Here is a 27,966-nt window from a genome sequence, read left to right as displayed (position 1 = left end):
AAAATGTGATTGCGGTAACAACATTGCGTCACTGACTATAACTAGAAGCCAAAGGCAAAGACTCTCCACTGGGGGTTGAACGTCAAGGATATTCCATAGCTGGTAGTGGTATGGCTTGGGTAGTATCTTTGGGTACCTCATTGTTGGATATAGAGAGGACCAAAGAGGAGTAAGAATCTCGCTCCTTTCGAAAAGCATCGTTAGGACTCCCTGGCACCACGCCAATCACATCGACTAGCTACTGTGTACGTCTCGGTCCCTTCACCCTACCCTCTCCTCCCCCGGCTTCTCATCTCCACCCGCCGCCCACCACACCCCTGCCCTCTGGCAATTCCCCAGGTTTCCTTCAACTTTGGATCTCCAGTCTAGTTCCACCCTGCCCCAACGTGGGGTGGGATATTCTCGTTTCTTGTTTGCACCTATACCCTCGATCCGTTTCTTTTTGGGTTCCACGCCCTCCCCCAAGCTGCAAACATTGATACCAAAACCAATATATTAGCTCCTTTTTTCCTCAGGGACTTTTTCATTCTATTTTATTTTTCTTTTTCACTTTAGTATCGAGAGTGAATTAAGAGCGCAATGCACGGATTATTCTGGATTTTCCGAGTGGGTCAGAGGCATTTTAGAGTACATGATATGGCTGGAGGCACAGCGTTACCAAGTGATGTTCGTTAACATGGTAATTCTAAAGCAGCAAACACTTGAATTCATTACGCAAACTACTAATTGTGTGGATAATGAGCCATTGCTAATCACCGAAAGAATTACCCAGCAACTTTGTACTCTGTTTTGTCGATTCTCACTACCACCCTTGCCTAGTAAACTTGTTTTGGGATTAACTAGAGAAGTTAGAGGTGAATTCATTTAAACGCGATGAGAGGGTGTATTTCGTGGTGTCTTCCTTGGATTTGATTTCCACCAGGGGCATTTTAAATCGGTCAAATTTATCATTCAAGTGGAGAATATAAGATCCACGATGGTGGAGGTGCTCGTGGTGAATCTAAAAAACTACATTGTTGTTAATACTCTGAAGTTTCCTGGAGGTTGAATTTTTTTTTCCAAGGTACTTCATTCACCTCATTTCCGTCCCTCCTTCTCAATGCACACTCTGGCATTACCGGAGCTCCTTTCCGTAATTATTTTCACCCGGTCACGAGACCTCTCCTATTCTTTCCATACACTCTTTTACTCCTTTTCGTTTATTTTTACATCGTACAAAAGCAGGTAGCTTTTTCCACTTTTCCGGCAATTGAAGCCATGCGGAGTCGTCAGGCATAATACCAACGAAAAGCTTCCTCTCAGCGTTCTGATTCTTCTTTTTTTTTCATCTTGATTCTCTGGATAATCACAATTTTTGCGAATAATTGTGTCGAAACCTCTGAGAGGAAGAGATAAAGAGAGGAATTGAGGAAAGAGAATAGAAAGATAACTGAATTATGAATATTTGATAATGTGTCCTTGGACGTGCAATGAATATTTTCCGATATAAAGTACCCCGGAAGAGAGGGTGAATGCATTTGGTGAGGAACAGAGCACTTAGGCTTCATAGTGTAAATGTGGAGGGATGGGGGTAAAAAAATGGTTATAAGCTTGGCGGAAAGGAGTGGCCGGCAGCTAACCTTTCCCGCTGGCCTCTCCACCGATATTATAAAGACGTCGTTTACATGCAAACTGTACAGACGAAACAGTTGGTATTATGCGCATGCGCATGCATAAGTGAATGCATGAAGAAGCCGCCCAAGACATGCTATTCGACGGGGGGTAATTTCCATGTTTGCAGGTAGCAACTTTCGTGAGGGAGTACCCAAAGACGTTGGAGAACTGGAATTATGTCCCACGGGTGTTGCAACCTTCTAGTTTAGTGTAAGAGGAATCCCCACCGTATAGTTGACGAGGCCAAAACGTTTGAAGAGAAGGGAAAACAATGCACAGAGAGAAACAGTTTGATAAAAATTACCCGTAAGTTCCGCACTTTCTGAGTAAATTCAGAGATCTCATAGAAATTAGGAAGGGCCCACTAAAAAGTACGGACCGCTCCGTAAAAATGACAAAACTCTTTGCAGAGTGTTCCGTACTGTTTACTGGACCTTCTGTAATTTTTATCAGATCCCTTTATCAGTGAGGAAATAAAGCAGACGCGTTGAGTGAAAATTTCGTTCAAATTTGGGATTGAAAGGGCATGAGGTTTTACATCAAATGCAAATCATAATGACACCATTAAATGACTGTTCTCTAAACTCGAAGCGCAACTCGGAGTTACATTTTCTTGGGATGCCAAAAACAAGTGTTAATAGGAAGAATTAAATTCCAGGGAATCACGAACACATTCTGTTGCATCGCTTTGTGAATCCAACGTTTCGTAGTCCACTGATATTCCAAGTGAGCAGACTTTTCCTCCTCTGCGGAGTCACAAGATCCCTCACAGAAATGAATATGCAAACATCATACGGTGAAACAGTAACGCTTTACACGCTCGACCCACTTTACCATCCGAAAAGTCTTCACAGTCTATGATTCCCGCTTTGCCAACGACTTTCGGAAATCTCCGATGGTAGTTTTACAACATTAACAGTGAGCAGAGGGTGGCCATGATAATTTCCGATTATTTTTCGCCCATCAATTTCTCCCCGTTGTTGTGAAGCAGAAGGTAGTTACGAGAAGGGAAAGTTCACAAGCGAAATTACATGCAATAGTTATGATATACGAGAGCCTTCGTTGTCACGAATTCGATGTAAATTTTGCAGGCGAGACCGATACTCCTCTGCGATTTTAAGAAGAATGGGATTGTAGCAACATTCAGGGGGCAATGATAAGACCGGATTCGCCCGAAATGAGTATACGTGTTGCCATTCGCTATTACAGTATTATATTTCGCCAAGGGTTGAAGTAATACTTAGTGTTAAGTAATGAATATGCAGGGATAATGCCAAAGTCAGTGGACGGGTGTGCCCTCGGTCTCTCTCAACGGGGTTAACGAAACACGGCATAATGGTGTAAAACATAATTATCAGCAGGAGAAGGAAGATGTACGAGGCTGCATTATTCATAGCCCGGTTAGTTCGCCTTTAGTACTCCTCCATATCCCTCAACCCTTCGCTACCTTCTTCCCTTTTTACCACTACTTTTGCGGGTAACAGTGAAATCACTGGCTTACGACTCTATTTCAATGTGCCGTGTAGCAAGGGTCATTGGAGAAATGGCTTTGGAGTTGAAAGGCTTGCCATATTTTTGAAAATACCGTACCAATATGGCTCTTCCACCGACAGCCCACACATCATGATTGGTAACACGTATGCCCTTTCGCGTTGGTTGCGTTATGATGACGTATACAATAGATATCTACGAGAGCCTGATGGATAATGGTGGCATCATCCAAGCTACTAATCGTCAGTGAGCCGGCAAACGTTGGAGAATCATACGAGCTATCCCACCAGTATACCAAAACGTACAGCAACCCCCCTACCCGTCTCCACCTCTCGCTTCCCATTGTCCTTTTAATCGCGCGTCGGCTGGCGGATTCCGTTGGGCGACATCCGGGTCGTCGTCGAGGGAACGTTGTCGGCACACGGATGAGTTGTTAACGCCCGCTGCCGGCCCATTGTTTCGTAATGAAGACTGATGACGGTGTGTATACGCTGCACACCAAATGGAAGGTCATGCAAACAGGGTGAAGAGAATTTTCGGTGGAAAGATACCGAGGATTGAATTTCATTGGTCGTTTGTAGTGTGGTTTGTTCTTTCTATCGATTCTGATGTCGAGTCATTAACATTACATTCCATTGGTCGATTCTATTTGCAAAGAACTCAGCAATTCGTCTCAGTGGATCTATTGATCCAGCAGCTTACAGCTTGGAGAAAGCTGAATGCACTTTTTCGGAACTCCCTCGGAGACTCTTCGAATGAAATCACTGAGATGAAATTCTCCCTGAGGTGTATGAATAGGCGTGTATGTCACGTAACGTAGGGCCAAGGGAAGTGAAAGGGTGTACAGCATGGTTATACCATAAAGGATCGAGGATTTTGAATGTCCCCAGGATACGATAAGGAATGGCAAGGTGGACCATTATCGTACGACGTGATCTCTGGAATGGAAGGCTATATGTTGCCATCGTCAAGAAGTTACGTCGAACTTCCATTATGTACTTGTAGGCAACCTACAGTCACGGCTTTCATACCATTTTCGAAACTGAAAATTTGCGATCTATCGTCCCTTTACAATTTTATATTAGCGCAACGTCAATCTGAAAGGACAAAGCAGTATTGTGATTCTGATGGTTTTTAGGATTTCGTTGGTATAGCACATTCGTGAGAGACATTTGGAAACGTTGGTGTGAGATGTTCGGTGGAAGCATCACGTCGAAATCGTTATTCGCGCCGACGGAATCCGATCATGTTCTTGGAACGATTCAAAATGGACGCACGAATGCTAGATAGCTTTTCCGCTAATGCTCAGTCGAACCGATTGCCATTGGGATATACGGCAGTACCATTAACAAATATTCTGAATAGTCCTTTTCTACGACAGACTACAAATAGTGGAGTACCACAAACTCCTGTCATTGTAATTCGTTTACCGCAGAATATTTTACCATTGCATTTCCATTCGCATTATGAGCGTCATCCGCGTGGGATAAAATATGAGACTGATATACATGATACCATCCGGCAAATGTAATCTCATCGATATTTTGTGTCGCATTTGCGATTGCGTTGCTCTCCCCATTTCAATTATTTTCGCGAACACATTATTGTGTAGGCGGAGATGGAGGATCGAAATATGAATGAGACAGGAGTCATGATGTATAGATAGACTTGATGTAGCCGCATTCTCAACGGGCATTTCCATATTTCATCTGTCTTACTATCGATCGGGTAATACTCGTCATACTGAAGCAGATGCGAGTGAAGAACGTTTGAGAGGAATCGGTAAGTTTTTTTTCTCGTGCCATTGTAGCTATGGTGCCTATGAAATATATTGTATGGGTGTGCTTTCATCTTGAAGAAATTACTTAATTAAAATGGAAAGCAATCTTTTTAGATTGCGTTAATAAAACAAAGCTTGCGATTTTTCTTTGAAGTATCAACCTTTTGTCAGCAGTATGTTTTATTCTGCAAGCACATCTATGTGATTTGGTGTGTGCTGGATCATACTTCAATCACAAATAAAACATTTCCATCTTCTTTTCTTGGACAAAAGTAAGAAAATAGAAGGGATGGTATTTTCTATCGAAGAAATATACCTAGACATCATCATCAATAATCTAAAAAACTATGAAGATCTGCAGGTAGGGATTTCCACTCACCTCCAAGTATTTATAGCTCATATAGTTATAAGTTGGGTCATGCATCAGACACGAGGCGTCCGTCTGGTTCCCCATAATTGTGGCTTACCTCCCCATCCGATGCTGATTACCAAGATAGGATGTGTGCACTACACACATTGTATATGTAGAAGCTGTCTACTCCACCAAAAAGCCAGAAAGCACATCTCGTAGTAATGTGGTGTAGGTGGTTAGGTGCAATCTGTGTAATTCGTCTCTCTCGTTTATCTAACATGTTTGTAATGGAATTGTCAGTGGAGAGCCTCATTGTCCTTCAGGATCACGAACACTCTTTCAGGCGGAATGTGTTAATCAAGTGGAGATTCCCATACGTGGGAATGGTCCAACTGCTAGGTACTTTCTATCAGAAAGTCCTCAATCCTCGATGTGACAGTTATTGAGTGATTCCTTTGATTCCTACGAGAAGTCGAGTGAAAATTTTAATGAAATAAGTTTCAAGAATTAAATTGGTGCTAAGATAGAACTAAAATGCTGTGTGAATTTATTCGCAATGTGAGTGAAGTATCCTCTTCAGCTGACGGTGGTATCGTAATTTCAGTTGAACTCTACCTCAAAAATAGTGGGTATTTTCACACATATAAGAACATCTTCATTTCTATCCTCTCACCTCAAAATCGGTCTCTTCCATTTCGAAGTTCTCTTGAGCACCACCCGCAGCCATTGGATAAGTATACACAGAGCAGTGTGTACACACGGTCGGTCGAAATAAAGCAGATATACGACTATTTCAGGCTTCAAGGAAACTCCGAAAAAAATACTCAGAGACTCGTTACTTGCTTTATGCAGAGGAATCCACTGAGGTGCGTAGTTCCAGCCTTTTTCCCCAACCAGCTGGTACACGTCGCTGAGTCCAAACGACGATTTTTCTCTTTTACCGGGTACAACTCGTCTTTAGCGAGTGCAGTGCTACGGATGAAGGCGAAAACCGCACTGGCACACAGAGATATGCATGTACAGTGGAAACTTCACTCGTTCCTTGAGGAATCATACTCTTTGTAGATTCAGGCAGACGGAAAAATACACGAAGCCTACTTGCTTCTCGCTTGTTGCCGTTTACTACTGTTTATAGCGACCCGCCAATCTCTGCAAGCAATCGCTCCTCCACTTGTTTTTTTTCCCCTCTCTCCGTCTACCGCAAAAACGATTTTACTCGACTGTGTCTAGAGAAGTTTTCCTTCAAAAATGGAGATGGCTCGAGGAGATATAGTATTTCTAATTGAAAACCTCTGGGTATTTCACTGCTGAAATTTAGTTCATTTCAGAAGATTAGATGAGAGAAGTGAAATGAGAGAAACGTTACGATAAACCCTCTCCCGAATTAATCCGCAATCGTAAATAGACGTTCGCTCTTCTGATAGTTTCCCTAGATTGCTGGAAAATTATTTCTCCCCCCTCTCGAGTAAGGGCATGAAGAGAGTTGTAGGAAATGGAGGTATTCCAGAGACTCTGCGACCCCCTCTCATCCTCTCTTTCTTCCTTTCCTCTCCAAGTGAGCCGCCATCGCACTATAAGTGTTCATATAACTTGGCGAGAGCTGTATTTTCTTTCTTCCATCTAATTGGAAGTTAGATATTTGCTGGCGACGGCCAAGATGACAGTCCTCTTCCTACACTATTAAAAGTAAGAATAGGAGGACTGGACGAAATAGGAGTGTGAAACCATAAGACATTGGGGTGTGGTAGGATGAGGATGAAAAAAAAAGGACAGTGATATCTGCGATGGAAGCCAGAAAACTCTGCCAAAGGGAGACATCTGTTCTAGCCATTTCTAAATAACAAACATCGCCACTGAGGGGTTGCTTCTTGACAAATGTAATATGGTGTGTAATCGCGATACAAGCTGGCTCGGGAATATGATTTACGAGTTGTTGCCTTCGCCAAATAAAATTACAGTTTATAGGCTTGACGGTATTTCATAGAGTCTAACCATAATATTATTTATCGTATGATAGCACAACTCATATTTTTCAATTTACATTTTTTTCCGAAGTTGCTGGCAAGCTCGCAACTGTAGACAGCTGTAGGCTTAAATCATGCGGACTACATAGTAATTCCATTGCACATGATATTTCTTCACAGACAAATGTAACAGCCACAACAAAAATCGAGTGGATTAAGCACTTTTCTTTAATAGAACGAGAATTTTTCCGAGTATAAATGATTAATATAACTGTTATCGCGAGGGAAATGGAATAGGCCATCAGCGCGAATGTTTCGAGGGATGGGGAATGAGAAAGTGGACGAATGTGGCTCGGAGCCCATTGGTGAGAGCTTACGGAGTCATCCGTGGTCGTGGAGGATCCGCTTTCTCCTGCTCAAAGCCGTTTATCATTACGGCTGGCCACATTTTATTTATAATAATTGGTTGGAAACAGTTATGTGGTTCTGACTCGAGGGGATTATGCCTTGGGGATTTATGAAGTCAAGAGGCCCTGAGCCAGGGTCTGAGCGTGTCTTGAAGGCTCTTGGAGATTGTCCAGATGCAGCTGGAGCACTGCCGACACCTCCCCACCTCGATTCCCGTGGCTTTTGCCAACCTAAAGGTTATTCCTTCCTCGTTCTTAGGCGTATAAAGGGTCTGGCTATCTTACCGCAGAGAGACAGATAGCCCTGGTACTACCACACCATTCCGGTAGTCCCTCTGAGAATGATGAATGCACCGGATGTTGCCTCCTCGTATCTGGCACCAATGCTACGTCAACTCTTCTGTAAGAATCATTAAGAAAGGCGAGAATTATTTTTCTTGATGGAATTTCAGCAGCTCTTGGGTCAATAATTCATTGACGACAGCTGCTGGCAAAGACTCATGTCTTCAATGTCTTAATTTAAACATTAAATTGACAAATTAACTAAGCACAATCAGAGACAGAATGTTTAGAACGCATGTTACGATACCGAAATTTGTATTAAACTCGAATCAATAGTACCATAATTTGCAACAGCGTTTTTTCTAGCGTTCAGCCTGTCTACTATATCTTGATCGTACACATTACCAATGTAAATCCATCCCCCAAAGCCTTTCACTGCTTTCCCATAACTTTTTGTCAGTCCGAATTCCCACAAATCGGTTCGTACGCGAATCTGTTTGTGTGTAAAAGTCGCCCCTTGTCTAGACACCTTCGACTAGACGCTGGAGTGAGAAAACTCGCATAATTTTTCGGTAACTTGATGCGGAACTCTATAGTTCACAGGAGTCGTTATTTTTTCCCCTCAAAAAGTGGGTGTAGGCATCCGGAAATGGCGAAGCAAAACTGCCACTACGTCTTCCAGGAGACTTGAGAAAGGATCTCGAGCGTTGAAATGCGAGGAGCCGAGTTCTCCAGACATTATTGCTGATCCACAAGATTTATTATTGTACCCTTCGCACACATGGTGCTTTAATTATGTTTTCTACCCGGTTGGAATGAATGCGGGGGAATATTTTATCTTTTGAATAATGAAAATTTCGTAGAATTTATGGTATTACGGTGGCTTTCAATGCGATTGGATAAAGTGAAGGAAGTCTGTTAAAATTCAAATTCAAAATATGTTGAAATTTCTAGTCAATCAATGTCTGGTTGGAATTTCCTTTGAATTCTAGTACCGACTTGCTTACTCACACCGTCGAAATAACTTGTATATTGAAAAAAAGAAGGATTTCCGGATGTCAAAAGCACACTTGCAACATTTGTCTCACAATTTACCGAAAATGTGATTTCACCACTGTCATTTCCTAATATTTTTCACCCCTTCAGTGACCACAGTTAATCGGACGATTCAATATTGTAGGAACGTGACCGGAAATGCGATGATACCCGATGTCCCCATCCCCAATTCTTCCGCTTCGTTACACGTCATACTCTCTCCCTCATTCTTCTTCATTCCCCCGAACAAAGAAAGCACTCCTAACCAGACCAATTATTTTATGTTTCAGGTAAGTGTCACATCAATGCAGAAACCACGATTCCCATCTCCATGAGAAGTAACAAAAGGGAAATATCCATGAAAAATAAAACTCTGCGTGAAATGAATTTTCATGGGAAAATAATGCTTCGAATAAAGGATGAAAAGGCGTAGGCGTTTCGCATAATAATACAGATAGCAAGGTTGAATATCGTATGGTGGCCTCTTGCCAACCCAAGAGGCACTACCCCAGAACGTTTATCAATCGTTGAGAGAATTCAGAAAAGAGCGAAAACTCTCAATCGTCTCCCTCCTCACCGCCCCAACCCTATACATTCTGCCAGTTGGAAACTAGCCTTACCACTTATGACGCTATCTCCAGCAATTTGTGTTTTTCATTCCCCCGATATTCTTCCACTCCTTAATCGATCCCATTACTCTTCTCCCGGCTATGACAAATGCTCGCTGTACTTACGAAATATCACGGGGGATTGGATTCCAATCAGTGAAGCCGCGGTCAAGAATTGATCCCCCAGACAGCTAGTCAGAGCGACTGTACGATAATTGGTGTAACCATTGGTCCCTCCACAAAGTGAATCATCTCCTACCCAGACATCCTCGTAATACCCAGCTCCGCAAATGACAAAGGGAGGGGGGTGGCTTTACTGGAGACGAGTCGCTTCAATTCGCTCTGTGTACCCTTGCGAGGTACAGGTGATGCAAACAGAACACCTTTGTAGCACGTGCAGACATCGTAAACCCCCGGCCTTTATTCCACTGTCGGGAAAAGGTGAGGAACACGCCAGGAACTGGTGTTTCGTGATCGCTCATTTTGAGTCAAACTTAAGTATTGTATTTGGCCTGCAGCTGTTTGGCAACAAATAAGTATTTACTTTGCGCTTGCATCTTCGCGTGTTTGGTATTCCCTCAACTGGGTGAGTAATGACTGAGTAATATAGGCTGTGAGACACAATTGTACATTGTCAGGAATTATTGGATGAATTTTTCGGTGTGATTCCTGGAATTTTTTAACGCCTGATTGTTCCACCGAAATGTTAACGAATTTCATTGAATTTTTTTCCAGTTTCTTTAAGAACTCTGGGTTTAAAAAAAAAGGAGAAATTGTAGAAATTTCGTCGTAATCGAAACTCACGACTAATAATTTTATATTTGAATTTTTAATTACTGGACAATGTAACACAGTGTCATACTGAATATTCACCTCTTCATTAGCTTTTCCATTATATTTTCTGAGAACCTCGGGATATGATACCTTTTCACGTAATGGCCGAATAATAGTCAAGAAAAAAAAATCATTCAAAAGAGCATTCGCCTATACTTTCAAGTTTTATCGTGCAATATTTTCTAAAGTATTTTTATCAACTCCTCCTTTCTCCTATAATCGTGAATACGGCACCAGCGCATAACCATCAAGTAATCCCGTAAACCGGAAATTGTAATAGCTAAAGTTTAAAACAGCATGAAACTATTGGATACAAACCGAAATAGCGAAACAATTTTAATTTACCAAACGTTTAAATCCCAAGCCGATTCACCTCCCTCTACCACTCGCAGCTTTTTTACCCTACAAACCCGGCATTTGTACATTCATTCTGTGCCTCATGTACTCCACACCAGCCATCTCATTTTCCAATGACCAATGTAATTCAAAGCCGTGGGGTTGAATGCCCATTCGTTGTAATGTTTCAGCATTGTTTCACTTAACAAACGGACTATTGATCGTCCCTACACCATCGGCCTATTCATATCCTACCCACCTCCTCATCCCCTTAAAATCGTAGCAGCGCATAAACTTGAACTCTCTATTCCCTCTGTTTCCACGTTTATGTAATGTACTTTTTAACAGTGGAATATGGGGAGAAACAAAAGCACTCTATTATTCCCCTTCTAATTCGTTAAATTTGCTGTGCAAAGCTGCTTACTCCACGCACAGAAGTGAAAATAAACGATAGTTGTGTACTGCAACTGGTCTATATGCATGAGAAACTTCAGATGTTCGTGAGAATCAAATGGTTAAAAGAGAGGGAGAGAGAATTGACCCTTAACAAACGTTCACTGACGTAGTCCAGTACGTTGGACTCCTCGAAAGTAAGGGATACAGGGGGAGAGAAGTGTGGGTGGTAAACTGGTACAAGCTAATTTTATAGTAGAGTCCCGTAGTCGAAGAACGCTGGGTCAATGTTTGCACGAGTACTGTGGGTATCCTCGTCGTTACTGACTTGAGTAAACTCCAAACCTCGGGCCTTTCCAACCGAGTGTATATGAATACATGGACATATGTACATGAGGCAGGTTACCTATGTAGAGTGATGAAGATCTCTCAGTGATTCAGGATTTTTCATGTCCAACGGAGACATTGTAGTCCGTCAAATTGGAGATTTTTTTTCGCGTTGAGCCATTATTGTGCCCCGAAAATTGAAAAATGCAGGTTTTCGGTCGTACATAGGCGGGTATATGATTGTGTAGGTGTAATTACAGTGTCCATTGATTTTCTCCTCGAATTACGAATTTTTAGGACGTGAATAACATTTAATTCGAGGATAAAGGAAATAACAATGAAAAACCATAGAGAAGCGATGAGATCCCTAGAGTGAGCATTCACTAGTCATAATGAAACCATAAACCACAATTGCGAAAGGGAGAATGTCGGGAATAGTGAGAGGACATTAAAAAGTACACATGCTCAAATTTGCACATGCAAACATGCTCCTAATACAGCCCTTCCATTTTGTTCTTTCTACCACATCATGCGTGCGATGCTCCATCGATGCGAATTGTTCGCATATTGCATCCGTCTATGCTCCTTCCCCATCTCATCTGTAACATTTGTTTCCAGTAAAGGTGGGTGGGGAAAAGGGGATAAATACATCACCGTCACAACTCTACCCTGCAAATAATCAAGTGTTGGTGGAGGAGACCAGAAGTGGGAGGGACGAGAACGGGGAGGTTAAATTTTCGGTGAATGCTCATAGGGTTGCCGTTGCAATGTGAATATTTCATTTGACCAAAATGAACAGTGCGAAATGAATGGCATCGTGGGTTTATAGAGGAACGATCGAATCACGTTTTGTTACTGACCGGTAAACAACTGCATTTGTGATTGTGGCAATTGTATTGTCGTCATGAAAGAGAGAAGGAAAGGTCGTTTGACCGCAGATATTCATGGAGTCGAGGGAAAATGTTGGGGGAAAAAATGCAATTTCAGCTTCAACTATTAATTGAAAAATCGAGATTATTTTTATTAGTTTTGTAAAATAATCAAACCAGAAGCGCACATCCCCAGATTTTTTTTGTTCGTCTAGAATTTTTAGTATTATCATATTAGTAGAAAATATTTATGTGAAAATTGCTGTCAAAAGTTTTCTATTGTTCGAATTAGTTTTTTGATCACTCTATAATTATTGAAACCATTGGATTTTTGCACTTACCCTAGTTCGACAATTTACCACAGAATTGGGACAAAGCATCGAACCTTCAACTCCACGATCACTTACCTCGTTAATATTTCCCTTCCCCCGATAATATCGTCAGCCACAGGACAAAGAACGGTCAAAGTAATATCACTCCGCCCCAGTGAGCTAAAAAATGAACAGTTGAGACAAGTTTCTCCTCCTTCCAGCCCGAAAAAGAAAAAAACAAAACGAAATGGGAGCGGTAGGAATTCTGCATGTGACAAGTGACAGAGTAAAACCCAGCATGAAGAAGACAGGATAAAAGTTATCAGTTGAAAAACAGTAGGGCAAGACGATGGAGATGAGGCTGGTTGGAATGACGAAACCATCAAACAGTTCTGTATACGCAATTCACGATGTACAATATGGAAATGGTCCCGAGTCTCAAGTTATCACCGAAGGAACCTCCATGAGCAACCACTTGAAGTCAACTTTGGGGCCTCCTCCTCCACAAATTCAGCAAAGGCTCTAATTAATTTACGAGGCCAAAGTTGGATGGAGGGGTGAGAAGGGAATGAGCCGCATAAAAGCAAAACATCTATCCAAACTGGAGAGAGAGGGATAGATTGTAGGCACAGGAGGATCTGTGGGCTCGGGTAAGCCGGAAAATCAATAGTCAGGCTGAATATTTCATGGATTTCATATAATGCTCCAGAGTTTTTGGAATATCCTCGCTTGCATCTGTCCCTTCAATGGCAGAAAATCACGAGTGAGTCAATTTGAATGGCTCTTCAATCATCATCTCATGATTCGTCTCGTTCCTCCCCACCGCCCCTACATTCACTCGTCGCACGCATTTTTCGAGCACTCGGCAATATCGGTTTTAACGAATGCAATTCGTTTGACAATCGACGAGATAACGTAATAGCGATTGCATCCCCACTAAATGGATGGACGCTCACTCACGAAAAAACCAATTTAATAAAAAAAAATGTCTCCCCGATTTACAGAACAATCTCACAGTGTTACCATTCATGATCAGCAATAGGGATTCACTGGCTATAGGCTCGACATGTCGTAAATTTGAAATTTCCACGGGCACCCAGTGATATCAGAGAGGGCGCGAAACAGGAAAAAAAGTTCTTCCATTCGCCATTTTCACCAGTGATTAACCAATGTAGTATTGTGCATTTCAATTCACATCGAAAATTTTTACACCACTTGTACAGGATGACGTAATTTCCCCGGAAATTCACCCCAATTTGGATATCAGCAACGGTCTACATGATCGTTATGATTATGTTGTAGGCAATTACAATTGTAACCGGCATTTTCAAACGAAATAATTTGGATTTATATGTAAATTGAATTTAATGGCCACGGCAATACAGATAACTGCAATGGGCCGGTTCTCGATGCCGGCGATGATGCAGTGGTTGTTCTGTCGAGGCCGGTGGAAATGGATTGTGATACAGCTCTTGTGATTAACGACATTTATGTACTGTAATTTGACATCGGTAGTGATGCTGAAAAGCCGGATTCCCTATTGATCCACCGCTAATGCATCTTTTTTTCTGAAAGGCATGACTAATAGTGGTGAATAATCGCCTACCTCACTCGGAAATTATGACTCTAATTTAATTGAAGGGAGATAAGTGATTGCTGAATGTTCAAAAAGAAAAACAAATTATTTAGCTGTCATTCGATCCGAGATCGTGGCTAATGAAGACCCAAGAGTAGCAGCACTACTATTGAAATATTAATTTCGCAATTAGTCTCACGAAATTTTTCTAATTCTTGTAGAAAGTGACCTAATCTTCCCTGATATTTCAGTCCAAAATGCCTATCAACAATGGTCTCTGTGATCGTTATGATTATGTTCTACGCAATTACAATTGTAGCCAGCAGTTTCAATGAAATAATTGTAATTTATATGTAAATTGAATTAAATGGCCACTGGACTACAGATAACTGTAATAGGCCGGTTCACGATGCCTTCGATGATGCAGTGGGAGTTCGGTCGAGGCCAGTGGAAATCGATTGTGATACAGCTTTTGTGATTAACGACACATACCCACTGTAATTTGACATCGTCGGTGATGCTGAAGACCCGGATTCCCTATTGATCCATCACTAATATATTGTTTTTATCATCGTATGACCACTTCCATTAAATTGAAGTGAGATAATGAGATGCTGAATGTCACATTGAAAAAAAAACCTGATTTCCTCATCAGCTGTCACTCGATCTAGCATCTCCGTCATTCGCTAAAACATCCTCATCCCCAGAATAGCGGAGATAATCTTGAAACGTTAATGTCGTAATTACTCCTAAGGGATGACATCAATATGATAATGAATCTTATTAAGTAATGGGAATGGTTGAATCTGGGGGAAGATGTCATTTGACGGAATAGAGACAGTGAGATAGAAGTCTCACAATCGTGGATGACAACTACCAAAATGACAACTAAGCCTCGAATATTCAAAGTATTGTTGAAATTATTGAATCACCCAACAGTAATTTCAATGCGTCAATCACTCGAACCGATCAAATTCGTATGACTAATCAGAGCTACGTGATTTGCCTCTAATCCACTTATTGACTATTCATGCAATTTAAGCGGTCAATTAAACTGCTGACACTTGTTAATGATTGATAATTACATTAAACAATGCAACATGGAGGGAACACGCAAGATAATTCGATAACCTCCGAACCAAAATGTCAGAAACTGTTGACTCACATCACCAGGCAAATCCATCTCATTATGCATATGAAAAAGAGCATCACAACGAGGACTTAATTAACGCCAATAACTTGTGGAAAAGCTCATTGTTCTACTCATCTAACTGAATTTCTATCCCTACCCCGTTGTCATCATGTTGCGGTAATGGCCGCAGTTGTAGATGTCCCGAAAGGTACGCCAAGGGCGTTCGCTTATTATAATGGGACACGAAAATTTACATAATGGATACGTATGCGAGCCATGAGTGCTGCCGACTATCCCAGAAGAGATCCTCCTGAGAGTTTAGTTTCCACTACTCAACCCAGCGTGTCTGTTGCTGTGACTTGTGAACGTCTTAGTTGTTGGTTTGTTACTTGGGCTGTTGCCGAAAGTTATACCGAGGCCATTGTGCAGGTGGTCCCACTATTTCCATGTCTGGGACATCCTGGCTCGCTTACAACAAACCCCGAGGGATGGATTTTGATATTCCTGCTACCTGATTATCCAACAACTTGGCTCTCACAAACATCATGTTCTTCGTCGCTTCTTATTGGCCAACTCCACGAAAATTTCAAGTGTCTTGCAAGGAGAAGTTGTTACGTATGTTCGTCTGAGACGGACACATCATTACTACGCAGACGAAAATTCGCCAATTTAAGATACTAGGCTTTCTACTACCTTTGACAAAGTCTTTTGACATCTGCTCTCTAATTACATGCAGCATGAATGGCCAACGCGATGACCATCGTCAGTCCGTCGGAATGCTCGCTCTCCCTCTTCTCTATTGTATTAACGTCCTATTCCTGGAATAGCGACACATCCCAAGGTGAACAATTCGTGATCCATTACCCTGTCCGACGATTGGACAACAATCGCAAGGGTAGATGCCTCCGAGAAAGATTCCATCTTGGAACAGGGGTGTCTCACTGTAACGAGCCCCAACAAATCCCTTGGTCGATACAATCTCTAATTAAACACTAGTGGCTCAATGACGGAGCTTCTATATTACAGGTGAAGGTACCCACAACTCGTTGCGGCGACACAAGTAATTCTATTGATCCACGGGGGTTATTGTGGCCTAGTCTTCGAATAAATCCATCATTCTGGATCACTGAGTGGCGTTTGAAAAAAATAGGTCTGTAACTGACTCCCATCAAGTCCCGTTCTTATTCAAGGACATACTTCAACAGTTGCGGGTTAGATGACGCGAAAAAAAAGTTAAATATTTGGACAGCCGTAAATAAACCGACAGAATGTGTTTTCAACGAGAAAAAAAATCAATGATGACAGCATGAAAATTGTAGGTCTTGAAATGATGAAAATAGCCATCACCGTAGGCTATTTCCACCCCCACGATCATTTATAAAAACGCATCAACCCCCCTGGAGCCATAAACATGAGTGTCCATGGCACCAGACCAGACTCGAACCCCTCTCGAATATTTATAAATTATCCATAATAGATTGAAACAAGGCGAGCGCCACGTGTCCCCAGACCAGTTTGCATGTACACATCGGTTGTGAGCCCGGGCGACATGAATAGATTTCAAATATGCAGAGATTGTTTCTCGAAATGGGGTTGCACCTGTGACCTCTCCGTCGACACTGGTGCACCAATGTGAATACTTTACAGTCTTACGAAAGAATGGGTATGAGAAGTACGAGAAATAAGAATCAAGTGGAACGACCCGAAAGTCTTGAGACTGCGGCATCATGTCATGTGTTCTCTCCAAAAATGACATTATGCACTGATTTTCCCTCTGAATGTTGGAATTTCGTTGTCTTCCAACCGTTCATTCCCAAGCAGAACTGTTGTTATTCCAACGAATATACATAAACAGTGGAGAGTGGAACGAAAAAATCCGGAAGAAGCTGAAAAAACCCATCTGGAAAAATTGTACTTTCTATTCACACACCCTGAATAAAATGACGACCAGAGTTGAAAGAAAAAACGTGAAAAAATACTCATGAAGTGGAAGTCGTTATCTTCCGGATGGCAGCATAAGTTTGTACAAGTCCTGAAAGTAATTCGTGCTGGGTGCACCAGTAATAATCCCGAAATATGAAGTAGGACGTGAGGGGTTAAGGGTGAATAAGTAAAAGTCGTAACTGTGAACGTCTAATACTAGGGACCTCGTGCAGTGGGTTACCCTCGACCCTCGATTCACATGCAAAATTTTCTGTTGTCGGGGTGTATTTCACCTGTTTACTCACAATTAGTGGCGTAAACGATCTCTTAAAAAACGTACCAGAATTTTATACCTCACTGTAAGTGCACTCATAGAAGAATTCGGTTCCTATTCCCAAACAAAATGAGTCCGAATTTTTTGGAACGAGAAACCTTTTGGGGCAGTGTACATTTACATCCCTCGGTGTAACGCGAATCGTAATGTAAAATTCTCCAGGAAACACGTGCGGTATTGATTTCCCGATTCGTATGATTATAAAACTCGCCTGCGGCTTATTTTCCCACCCTCACACACCAGAGAACCTTTACCGACCTTGTCGTATAATGTATTATTCCTCACCTTAATATTCCACTTTTTTCTGCCCATCTGATGTAATCTAACAGTGATCCTATCTTCTGGATAATTTGATATCTCCCACTCCAGACATTCAAAAATTTATTCGTCCCAAAACTGTCAAATGCCACACAGCAGGAAACTGTGACAAATGCATTAAACAAAGCCATCGTTAGGACACGGGTTTTCATAATACCCCTCAATAAAAAGAGGAAATACTTAATTTTTTCATATGTCGAAAGTACGTCTTGAAAAAAAGCAAAGGCAGTCCTCGTGTTGTAGCATGCACGTAGAGAATTCTGGCTTCTACGCGGCCTCTCCACGTCTATCTCTGGAGTGCAGACCAAATATAAATATTTTACGAGGAGCCGTAAAGATAGGGGTCGACGAGACCGCGGTGTTGAGGGGGTTTCGTGGTAAAGTAGGGTGGAGGGGTAAAAAGTCAGTAGTGTGAGGCCTCATACGCCGCGCCAAGCCGCACAAATCGACGTTAATAATGCATTGGGTTGGTACCAGTGGCATTATACAATTCTCCGCGTAAAAAAATTTTCCATAGGATATTTTTTATTTTTCATTTGGCTGAGCTTGTTGGGATATTTTCACTGATACATCTGGTTTAGTTATAGGTTGTCAATGCATGTCTAGTTATAGTGTATTTGTGTCGCGAATCGATAGTGTCTATAATCTATGAATCGATGCCCACCTATTATTTTTGATAGTTTCAACTTGACATTTTTCAACTGTTCTCGATAACTATCATTTGTTAGCATGGGCTTGCGTCGCGTGTCGAGCACGTGGTCACGGCGTTAAATTTTCCCGCCCCTTTAGCCCCATATTTCCTATATTTAAATGAACGTTTTTTGCTAGCAAGAAAAGAATCATCTATTAACGCGTTAATTAATCATGATTGATTGAACCAGCGAAAAGTCCGATGTTAATTCCAAGGTCATATCTCTTGCAACAATTTCACGGTCAAGTTTACGTCCGCCGATAAACTGTAGCGCAGAGACCTCTGTCGGTTACCTCAGGAAACCCTCGAGTTCTGGGTTTTCCAGGAAGGTGGCGCCGTCGATGAAAATTCACAGTCGCACTAGAAGAACCGCTCGTGCTCCCGCTGTAGGAAAAGATACTGCCTTCTGTCGGTGTTTGGAGTGTTGCTCTTCTCCATTGAGTCGATAATTATCTATATTTCCGGCGCTACAAGGACCAAGCGCTTGAATTATTTTGACCATAACCAGGAAACAGGTAGATCTGAACATTATTTCGTACACAAGATTATCTACAATCACATTTTCCACGTGAGATGGCAGGGCAATGAATAATTATGAACATGTGCGTGCAAAGGTTCATCTAGTTTATGATATGACCATATCGCGTTGATTATGGGGCTGTCATCCGTCCGTACGATAATCTCGGAAATAAACATGAAATTTTGAAAAGTGAAATTCCCTTGACCAAAATTCTTTGCTAATTCGACATTCCCCTCGAGGATAAACGGTCAAGTATTAAAGTAAAGAAATTGGACATTGATTTGTATTCATTCTTCCTCTCGATCGCCTTGATCTCACGCTTCAAAAGAGTCCACTTTGTTCGGGCAAGCGGGTGCGCTTTGCAATTATAAAAAGGGTGGTTCGGCTTTCGCTCGAGCGTGGAAGTATAGGCCAACGAGGAGAAAAAAAAAGAGAGTACGGGCCACGTAAAAGACGAGGAAAAAAAAACGAATGAATGTACAGGGAATGAGAGCAATGAATTGGCAAGAGCACTTCAGCCTTCCAGAAAAGATGCTAAAGAATTAAGAGAAGAAAAAGTAAAATATAAATAAAGTACACGGGAGGCCTGTATTTCCTTCCCCCCCCCTTTTTACCTCCTTAAATTTTTGTTTTATCTTCCCTCGTTCCTTCCATGGTTATCTGTTTGGCCGTTCGTGCGCACGGTTTTTAATTACACAGTTAACTAATGAGGTGAATTCCTTATTTTCACCGTCGGCTAGAGATGCCGTTGAGGATTCCAAAGCAATTAACTCAGAATTCCGTCGACTAAAGCGTGTTGGCCCCTGGAAAATACCAGGTATACCTATACACCATTTTCACTCGTCCAGGGATCTATCGTTTTCAACCTTTGCTCACATCCTACCCTAGCACCTTTGTGTGTAACAAGTCTTTTCTCCAACTCTGTCCTTCAGTTTAAAAATGAAAGGATCGCCGAGGGGAAAGGAAAAAAAAAATTGGGAATTACACTTTTCTAATTACCAGAATGGAGTTCAATGAAGTACTTCCGAGTGTGTTGAGAAGAAAACTTTTTCCCAGGAGTGAACGCCAAAGATACGTTTTTCTCATTTTTTTTTTATCTCGATCGGTATTACGCTTGGGCGATCTTGATCGTCAGATTCGCGTCTGCACGTGAAATTGGCATCACGATTGGCGACGAGGAGAGACGAAGGCACGTGGAAGGGGTTGGGGGGGTGAGAATGAAATCGGCGGCAAGCAACACCGGCCCTTCAATACACTGGGTCTCTAATATACACTCGAATGAGTTTCCCCTGGCGGTACAAATGGCCACAGTAGTTCCAATGCAAGGAAACTCATGTGGTGTGTCTCTGGTGCAACGTTCAATTGTGGTTGTGTGAGAGTTCACTCCCTCCCTTCGTCTCGCCCTTCAACCAAAGTCGTGTCACCATATACAATATGTAGTTACATATATACTGAATTCCCCTAGCTCTCTTAGTTGGCCGACTCTGAGTAATTGCGATTTTACTGGACACGTAGTTATATAGGTACACAATCTATCCCGCTGAGCGACGAGGAGCGTATTAAGTGCAGAAAAGAGTGAAATCGCAATTAATTACGTTTCAGAACTCTCCCTATCCTTTCGCAGACTGAATTCCTGGCCGGTGGCCTCCCTCGTTTATTTTTACCAAACTTTAGTCTGGTGGTTTATGATACATAACATATTAATTAACACGATGTAATTACTATTGCACAGATAGAAAATTACTGGCGAAATTACAAGCGAAGAGTCGTTGCATTTTTCATGATCATTCACTCACACGTAATCTTTATGAATTTGGTGATTGACAGATGGGCTACAATAGTCAGGTTAACATATTCAAACAACATTTTTGCAGTCGTTGTCATACATTGAAAATTTAATTGCATCTGATGTTGAATTTTCCCAGTTAATTGGAAAATTTAACCGAGATAAAGGAGTTATTCCACATTCTCAAATATTTCCATATAATTTCTAACGTCTCAAATGGGTACAGATAGTACTATCTACACTTCTGTCTCACAATCAGTCCAAAGGTTCTCGAGACATTAAATGTTGCTTGAACTTGAGAACGCAAACATCTTTAAAAATGAAACAATAGTTTCAATTTTAAGGACTAGGCTTTCGAGTGCAAGAGCAGAGAGTAGAACCCATCCGGACAAAGGAAGAATGATGTAATTTGCCGGCTTATGCCTAGTCGCTACAGGATTTTTTTTTTGTCCTGAAGACCAGTTGCCATGGACGCTCAATACTTTGAAGTAACTCCAATTCCGTCACAATCGGCTTACAGGAACGACGCTGTAGGATCCCTCTATACTCACACATAGATTCATTCATGCACGGATATGATTAAGAGAGAAGTGAAGCTAATAGTGGCACTCCTTCAAAGGCTCGCGAGAGGACCACGAAACCATAGAAAAGAGACACATAGTTGATGCAGTGGCGAATGCTATCACACACCAATTGGACTTTATCTCTTAAGCTGCTTTGGAGACGAATGGAAGATACAATTAATTGATCGTCAATCATAGGAACTGTGATCATGTGATGGAGAAGATTAAAAGAACCCGTTGAGAGGTGATCCATCGGTGGGATATGAGAAATGAATGAGGAAAATTTGCTGGAGCGAGTGGATCGGGTCAATCCAAGAAATTTTGCTAAATGTGATCATCTTATTCTCGAGGCCACAATATCACAGACAAGAATATTGCAAATCCAATTGAAGGGGCTCTCAATGAACACGAGAATACATACGGAATGGATCAACTGAGAGGTTAGAAGCGAAAAGAAAGCGAGTTGAGGTAGAATAAGGGGGAGGAGGCGAAAGAGAGACATTGATATCGCAAGACGTAGATAGAGTACGCGCTTTTCCTATCCTTTCAACTGGAAAATCCAGTTACCGTTACTCGGGGATACCGTGGTTTTATTTGCCCTGAGGCATGATCCACCAGATATCGTCATAAAAATCTTTCACGCACTCGTGAAAATCGTACACAGTGCATAAGTTGATGGAGGAAAACAGGAACAGAAAATATTGGAGTTTGAGTGTTGATCGCTCAAGCATGTGCTCGATTCGACTGATTTCAATATTTGAATTGCTAAGTAATCACATGAATTCAACTCCTGCCTATTATCGATGAACCAATAAGGAAATGTGATATCTAAATATTCAGACGTAGTACATATCAGGATCTGACCATAGCCGTTGGAGTATTGAGTAACTCAATCGCCAATCATGGCTCAGTCGTCATGAAGTGCTACTTTCTTTTTTCGTTGTGTCCTGCAATCTGTCGCTCTCTCTATAATCAACCAGTTCTCTCTGTCTCTCACGTTGTCAAGCTTTCTATGACCCGGCTTTGAGCGCCACCCCGCGTTACCATAGCGATAGGTAAATGGAATCCGTACTGAAGCCGTCGCTATGGTGATTTCTCTCCAATACACCTTCGGTCTTGGCGCACTCCCTTTTCCTCTTGGACTTCACCTTGTCTCATCATCATGTCTCACTTTTTCACCATACTCCAACCTATTCCACCGCTGTTTCACATCTTCCAAGGAGTGCGATGTGCATTATATACACATTTTGCACTTCTGCGTTCAGTGATCAGAGCGCAACCTAAACTTTAGCGCAACGATTTCACTGTTCAAGAGGCTTTACGGTGAAATAGTTTGAGAGTATTTCCAACGAGTCTATGTGCACTCAATTGGAAGCAATGATGATGAAACTTTGTGTCTCTTCTTACTTTAGCTACACAATTACTGTCTATCCTCTTGTTTCATGTCACCTGAATAAGAACAAGCAATTATATCGAGGGAGTCAGATACACACCTCTCGAATAACTTCTCGAGATCCATCTGAGGAGAAAAATCATGGGATTATCGTAATATGCATCAATTCCTGTGACTCTTGACTGATTCGAGGTTTATGGAATTAGCCATTGGTGAATCGTGAATTGGTCATGTGGAAGATGTGCATGACGAACCGAAAGTTAGTAAACTTACCTGCATGGAGTACCTGCTCATCGCAATGGTATCTTCCTCAACATTGACAAATTTGATATATCCAGTTGGTTGCCCCTGCGAAAGCAATATCATATTAGATTCATCTGCGACGGTGCACGAGAGTCACTATTCGAATATGAAACCAGGATTTTCTTACTTAAATGATAACTGTTGCATTTTCCAGTGACTTTTATTTCCTCAGAGGGAGAAAGTTCCAATTTCAGGCATTATAATGCTCCTTCTATATTTTCACTGAGAATTCTAATTCCAAGTCTTGTCATGTCCTTTGTTTTTCCAATTACTTCATTCAATTTCTCCTGCCAGAGTTGTCTTGAGTTCTCTTTTAAAATATTCAGTCCAATGCTTTTTAAAGCCTCTATAGCGTTTATCACGATATTTGACGTGATGACTACATTTTTACCGACTATCATATTTTTATTGCAGTAATTGGAGGAAAAGAATAATTAATTTCATACTGCAAGGAAGAGTGCGTAGATATGTAACGTGGTGTATGTGTAACTAGCATATGCGTATAGTACATAATATGTACTATGTATATCGCACGAGAAACAATGAAATAAAGGAAAACTCGTCCTATAATTAAAATAACAGAGAGGACAAAGAGCAAAGGAGAAACGAAGGATATAATGAAGAGAATTATGGTGATTCCGAATAAATGGTTCAATAATTGAATTTCCCTGTGGTAAACCTGTGTTCAAACAGAAAAATTAAAGACGGTAAGCTTTCACTATTGTCGCACTCGTGGAAAATAATATTCGCAGGTTCTTTTTCAGATGAGATAAAAAGGAAAGTGTTGATAATCGAAATGACTCGAAGTCACATTTCAACGTCTAATGTGGTAAATTAAAATCCCTCGATAACGCGAGTTTTTAGAGTATATTCATAACACAATTTTGAATTGTTTGAGGATTATCTGAAGACGATCAAGAAGTAATAAGGATTAGCATTCAACATAATGTCTGTTTACTTATCCCCCCACTTCCCCTCAAACTCTCTCTATAATCCGCTTAACTTCATTATCGATATGGAATTCGAAATGAGCAGTTCCAAGCGTTTCTCATCATAATAATTAGAGACACTGGTAAATTAATCCTTCGTGATTGTCTCCTATCCTACAAATAGGGTCCTGTGGTGTATAATTCCATTGAATGTTGCTCTCTGAGTAAAAAAAACATTCTCTACCGAATCGATTCCCGAAGTTTGAAAAATTTGTCCAATTCAAACCATTGCTCAGCTTCTTTTGGCTACTTCTCGTGCCAATCGCATGGGTCTAGAAAGGTGAGGTGGTCTTTCCGGCACGTGCATCACAAAAACTTTTTCAGATGAAATTGATTTACCATCTCCGCGTCTAGCAGCCGTGAAGGAAAATTGATTTACGCAACCTCAGAGTGTCGGGTTTTTCACAAAAAGTAACCAAAGAATTTCGTGAAGTTGAAGTTCTCACGTATTTGTGGCTGAGCAATGTTATTAAATTTGCAGTTTAGATGTAAAGATGACGATGTAACAATGTTTTGTACGTGTGTAATAGAAAGACCATTGTCTGAAATTATAAGACTTCGTCGGTTTTTTTGAAAACCTAAATTGAACCCCTTCAAGTTTCTTTCAAAGTTGGCTTGAAGAGTATAATAAAGATTCGATAATTTTCTCTGATAACATTTGTCAATAACATTGAGTTGGAAAAATTGGATAAATTCATGAAATCCATTGCAGTACATTTAAATTATGTTACACAGAATTCATTTTTTTACATATTTATTGCTCATAAATAAATCATGAAAATCGTTTAAGAAATTGATTTCTGCTAAAAATTCAATGCGACACGAAAATATCGCGTGTATGTTTTTTGTCTTAATTAATTATACTTAATTTTCATTGTCTTCAACACTCCAATTTGAAACGTCTTCGAGCTACTGGGTTTCCGAGTGTTGTACACTATGAATTACAGATACGCAGACGTCGCGCGAGGATATATCGATTACACGATGTTCAAATTATCTTGAGGGTCGGTAGAATGGTAACTGGAGGTTGTTGGGATTTACGGGGGAGGGAAGGGTATGAAGAAGGGATATGCGAGAGAGGCGATATCCCACGGCTAGCATGTCACCACTTTAATTACATCCGTCCCGCGGCCTTCACTCGTCTCGTCACCCCTCTCGATGCCACTAGCTGCCGCTTCCCTGTCGGTCATCAGCGGTCTCTCATCCACCTCGATTCTGTGTCCGTATCTCACCCGTTTGAATACGACTCCAGTGTCGATATCAGAATCGTCGAGAATCAGAGCTTTATTGATTCAATTGTCTCTTATAATTTCATTGATAAATTATGTCGAAATACACATCTCATTTGCGATTTATTATTTTTTCATGAATATTTGAACGATATTCATTAATTTGACTTGGTCGTGTTTATCCTTGATGAGGCGGTGGCCGATGGTGTGTACGTAAATGAAACCGATCAAACGACGGTTAATTGTACGAAATTATTCATGCAAAACACGCGCCACCAAGCGGCTTGCCATGAGCGCAACTATTTTGGGGAGTAAATGGAGGATAGGTGAAAATGTTGAAGAGATGACGTGCCCCGAAATAATATTTCAGTATCTCATTTAATCATTGAACGGGGAAAAAAAAAAACCCCACTGATCGATTAATGTTTACCTCATGGAATATTCAAAACCACGGGAATTACGTATTCATTGTGATCTGTATCGCAAGACACGGAGACTATTTAATATGGTTAATTTGTTTTTCAGCTAGTTCAATGTCTTACCAGACTCTCCTCCAGGAAAAGCCTTTCCTTCATTCCTCCGCCTCCCCCGACACCCCACGCTGCCGACATAATTGAGTGTCATCCGGGCATAACAAATGAAGCCGCACAAGCATGAGACCCAGGGATGTACACTAGAGAGTCTCCAGTTACTTTGTACCGACGTCGCTGATTAATGGACCGAGCTTGTTCAACAGCGACGGGGTCAGTTAGTCGTTGTTCCTCTAAATACCACGCGCTAATGCCTTTCGCGCCAAAATGTTCTCGCCATTATACCCTTTCCAAGGAATTCCACAACTATATTCTTGTTTACTGACCAGTAGTCTGGGAAAAGTTGAGTCGAGGGCGAAGAGCATACACGATACCTCGGTGAGATGTGAGGAGATGTATTGTTATGGTAACGAGTGCTGTTGAGGAGGACTGAATAAAAAAAAACCCAACTCGGTGGAGTATAGTTTTTACACTTTATTCTCTACTTCCTTTAAAAGCCACAGCGAGCCGGACGAAAATCGATAACAGCCATCATTTCAATGTGAGGGAGTGCAAGGAACATCATTGAAAAGGGGGAAATGGAAGAGAAGAGGTTCATAGAGTGTGATAAAGTTGTTACACAACCAGCAGCTGTCCTTTATGACCACCAGGCTTTCCTCTTATATACGACAATGTTCCCTTGTTTCTCATGCTTGTACGCACCTGAAACAATGTAAATGAATTAATTATCGTAATGGAATCACCAGCATTGAGAAGAGACTCACCTTCTCAGATGGTTGTAGTAATCAATTCCATGTCTCAGCCCTAGTTACAATCAAATACGAAAATGATGATGAGGTCGTAATAAGTTTCATCAAGATTCATGATAACATCCTTACACGATATGAATAATAATTCCAATTAAACTACTTACTGAAGAGAGGATGATGAAATCTGAAGTTGAGGGTCGTAAAACTTGAAACGACATGCCTGAAACCCCGGCAAATTTACTCCACAACTACGATCTCAAAATACTGAATTGCCATAAGACTGAAACTGTTAAATAGTTTCTTAGAAATCAATATCGTGGGAAATTTTTCCTGAATGTTTTTTTTTGTCTGTCGTCGGTCATAAGAGCATCGACATTGAAGATTGGTCCCAAGATTTTCAGGAAATCTACAACAGGTTTTCTTCTCATTTTCACGCTACCTCAAAGGACAGCCCTCCATATACAGCAACCACTATCGTTGCCACCAGCAACAGATATAGTTTCTCTAGGGTGCGCGCGCTGAGACTGCATGCGGTAGTTTCTCACTCAGCATGGGGCAATGCGTCAAGTGCATCCCTCTCCCTATCCGCCTACTAGCTGCCTGTTACCCACTTCTTCCCACCCTTTTTTCCCTGTGCCCGTCCCACGCGCCTACATAACCCATTTTTCCATCCTCGTCGTATCAACGTCGTCCAGTGCTCCTCCCTTCTCCTCTTATTTTTTCTTTGCCAACGATTTGATATATATTATCGAGCTGTAACAGCTGTGTTTCAACCCCCAAGCATGTATTCCCAGTACACACTGCTTCTGTAATTGGGTCAGAGCTCGCATTAAATGTCCTCCCGACGCTAATTCCAGGCTTACACCGCTGCCATGTGAGTCATTGTCACGTGTCCACCATCACGTGGATGTTGCAATGGATAATTTCGTTATCATCCGATGCCCCGTATTATCGATTATGCCAGGGGGGTGATTGCAATATTATATGACGAATTGGCAGCTTTAATTAGTCGAGTATTATTTTCGAAAAATAACGAAAAAATGAAAAATAAATGGTCCAACCTACCATCCGCAACTCAAAAGTGTTCGCTCCGCCCTGATATTCACTCATTGGCGATGGTCCGCGTCGGCCTACTACTGCGGCCTATACCTGACGGTCTCGCGAGCAACTGGCCCGCGATCTATTCTGACTGGTTCTGGCACGATGCCGCGTCGTCGCGTTTTCGATCTAGTTTTGTCTCGTACTATAACAATCTGGTCCTCTCACTCAATTTGCCGAGAAATCCGAG

The 27,966-nt window shown here is 41.5% G+C and overlaps 2 protein-coding genes across 14 annotated transcripts in view; both read left to right on the top strand.

Annotated features, from left to right (window-relative positions):
- Bru3 (bruno 3) overlaps positions 1-27,966 on the top strand; it is a 347,812-nt gene that overhangs the window by 133,799 nt on the left and 186,047 nt on the right. The window lies entirely within an intron of this gene.
- LOC135167177 (uncharacterized) lies at positions 620-16,031 on the top strand. The gene is made up of 2 exons (XM_064130098.1): positions 620-679; positions 9,255-16,031. Exon 2 carries the CDS (start codon positions 15,618-15,620, stop codon positions 16,029-16,031), a length of 414 nt encoding a protein of 137 aa, XP_063986168.1. The 5' UTR covers positions 620-679; positions 9,255-15,617.

The sequence above is a fragment of the Diachasmimorpha longicaudata genome, chromosome 1, assembly GCF_034640455.1.
Source record: "Diachasmimorpha longicaudata isolate KC_UGA_2023 chromosome 1, iyDiaLong2, whole genome shotgun sequence".
Classification (NCBI taxonomy): domain Eukaryota; kingdom Metazoa; phylum Arthropoda; class Insecta; order Hymenoptera; family Braconidae; genus Diachasmimorpha; species Diachasmimorpha longicaudata.
The sequence above is the reverse complement of the archived record's forward strand: the minus strand, read 5'-3'. Positions and strand labels throughout refer to the sequence as shown.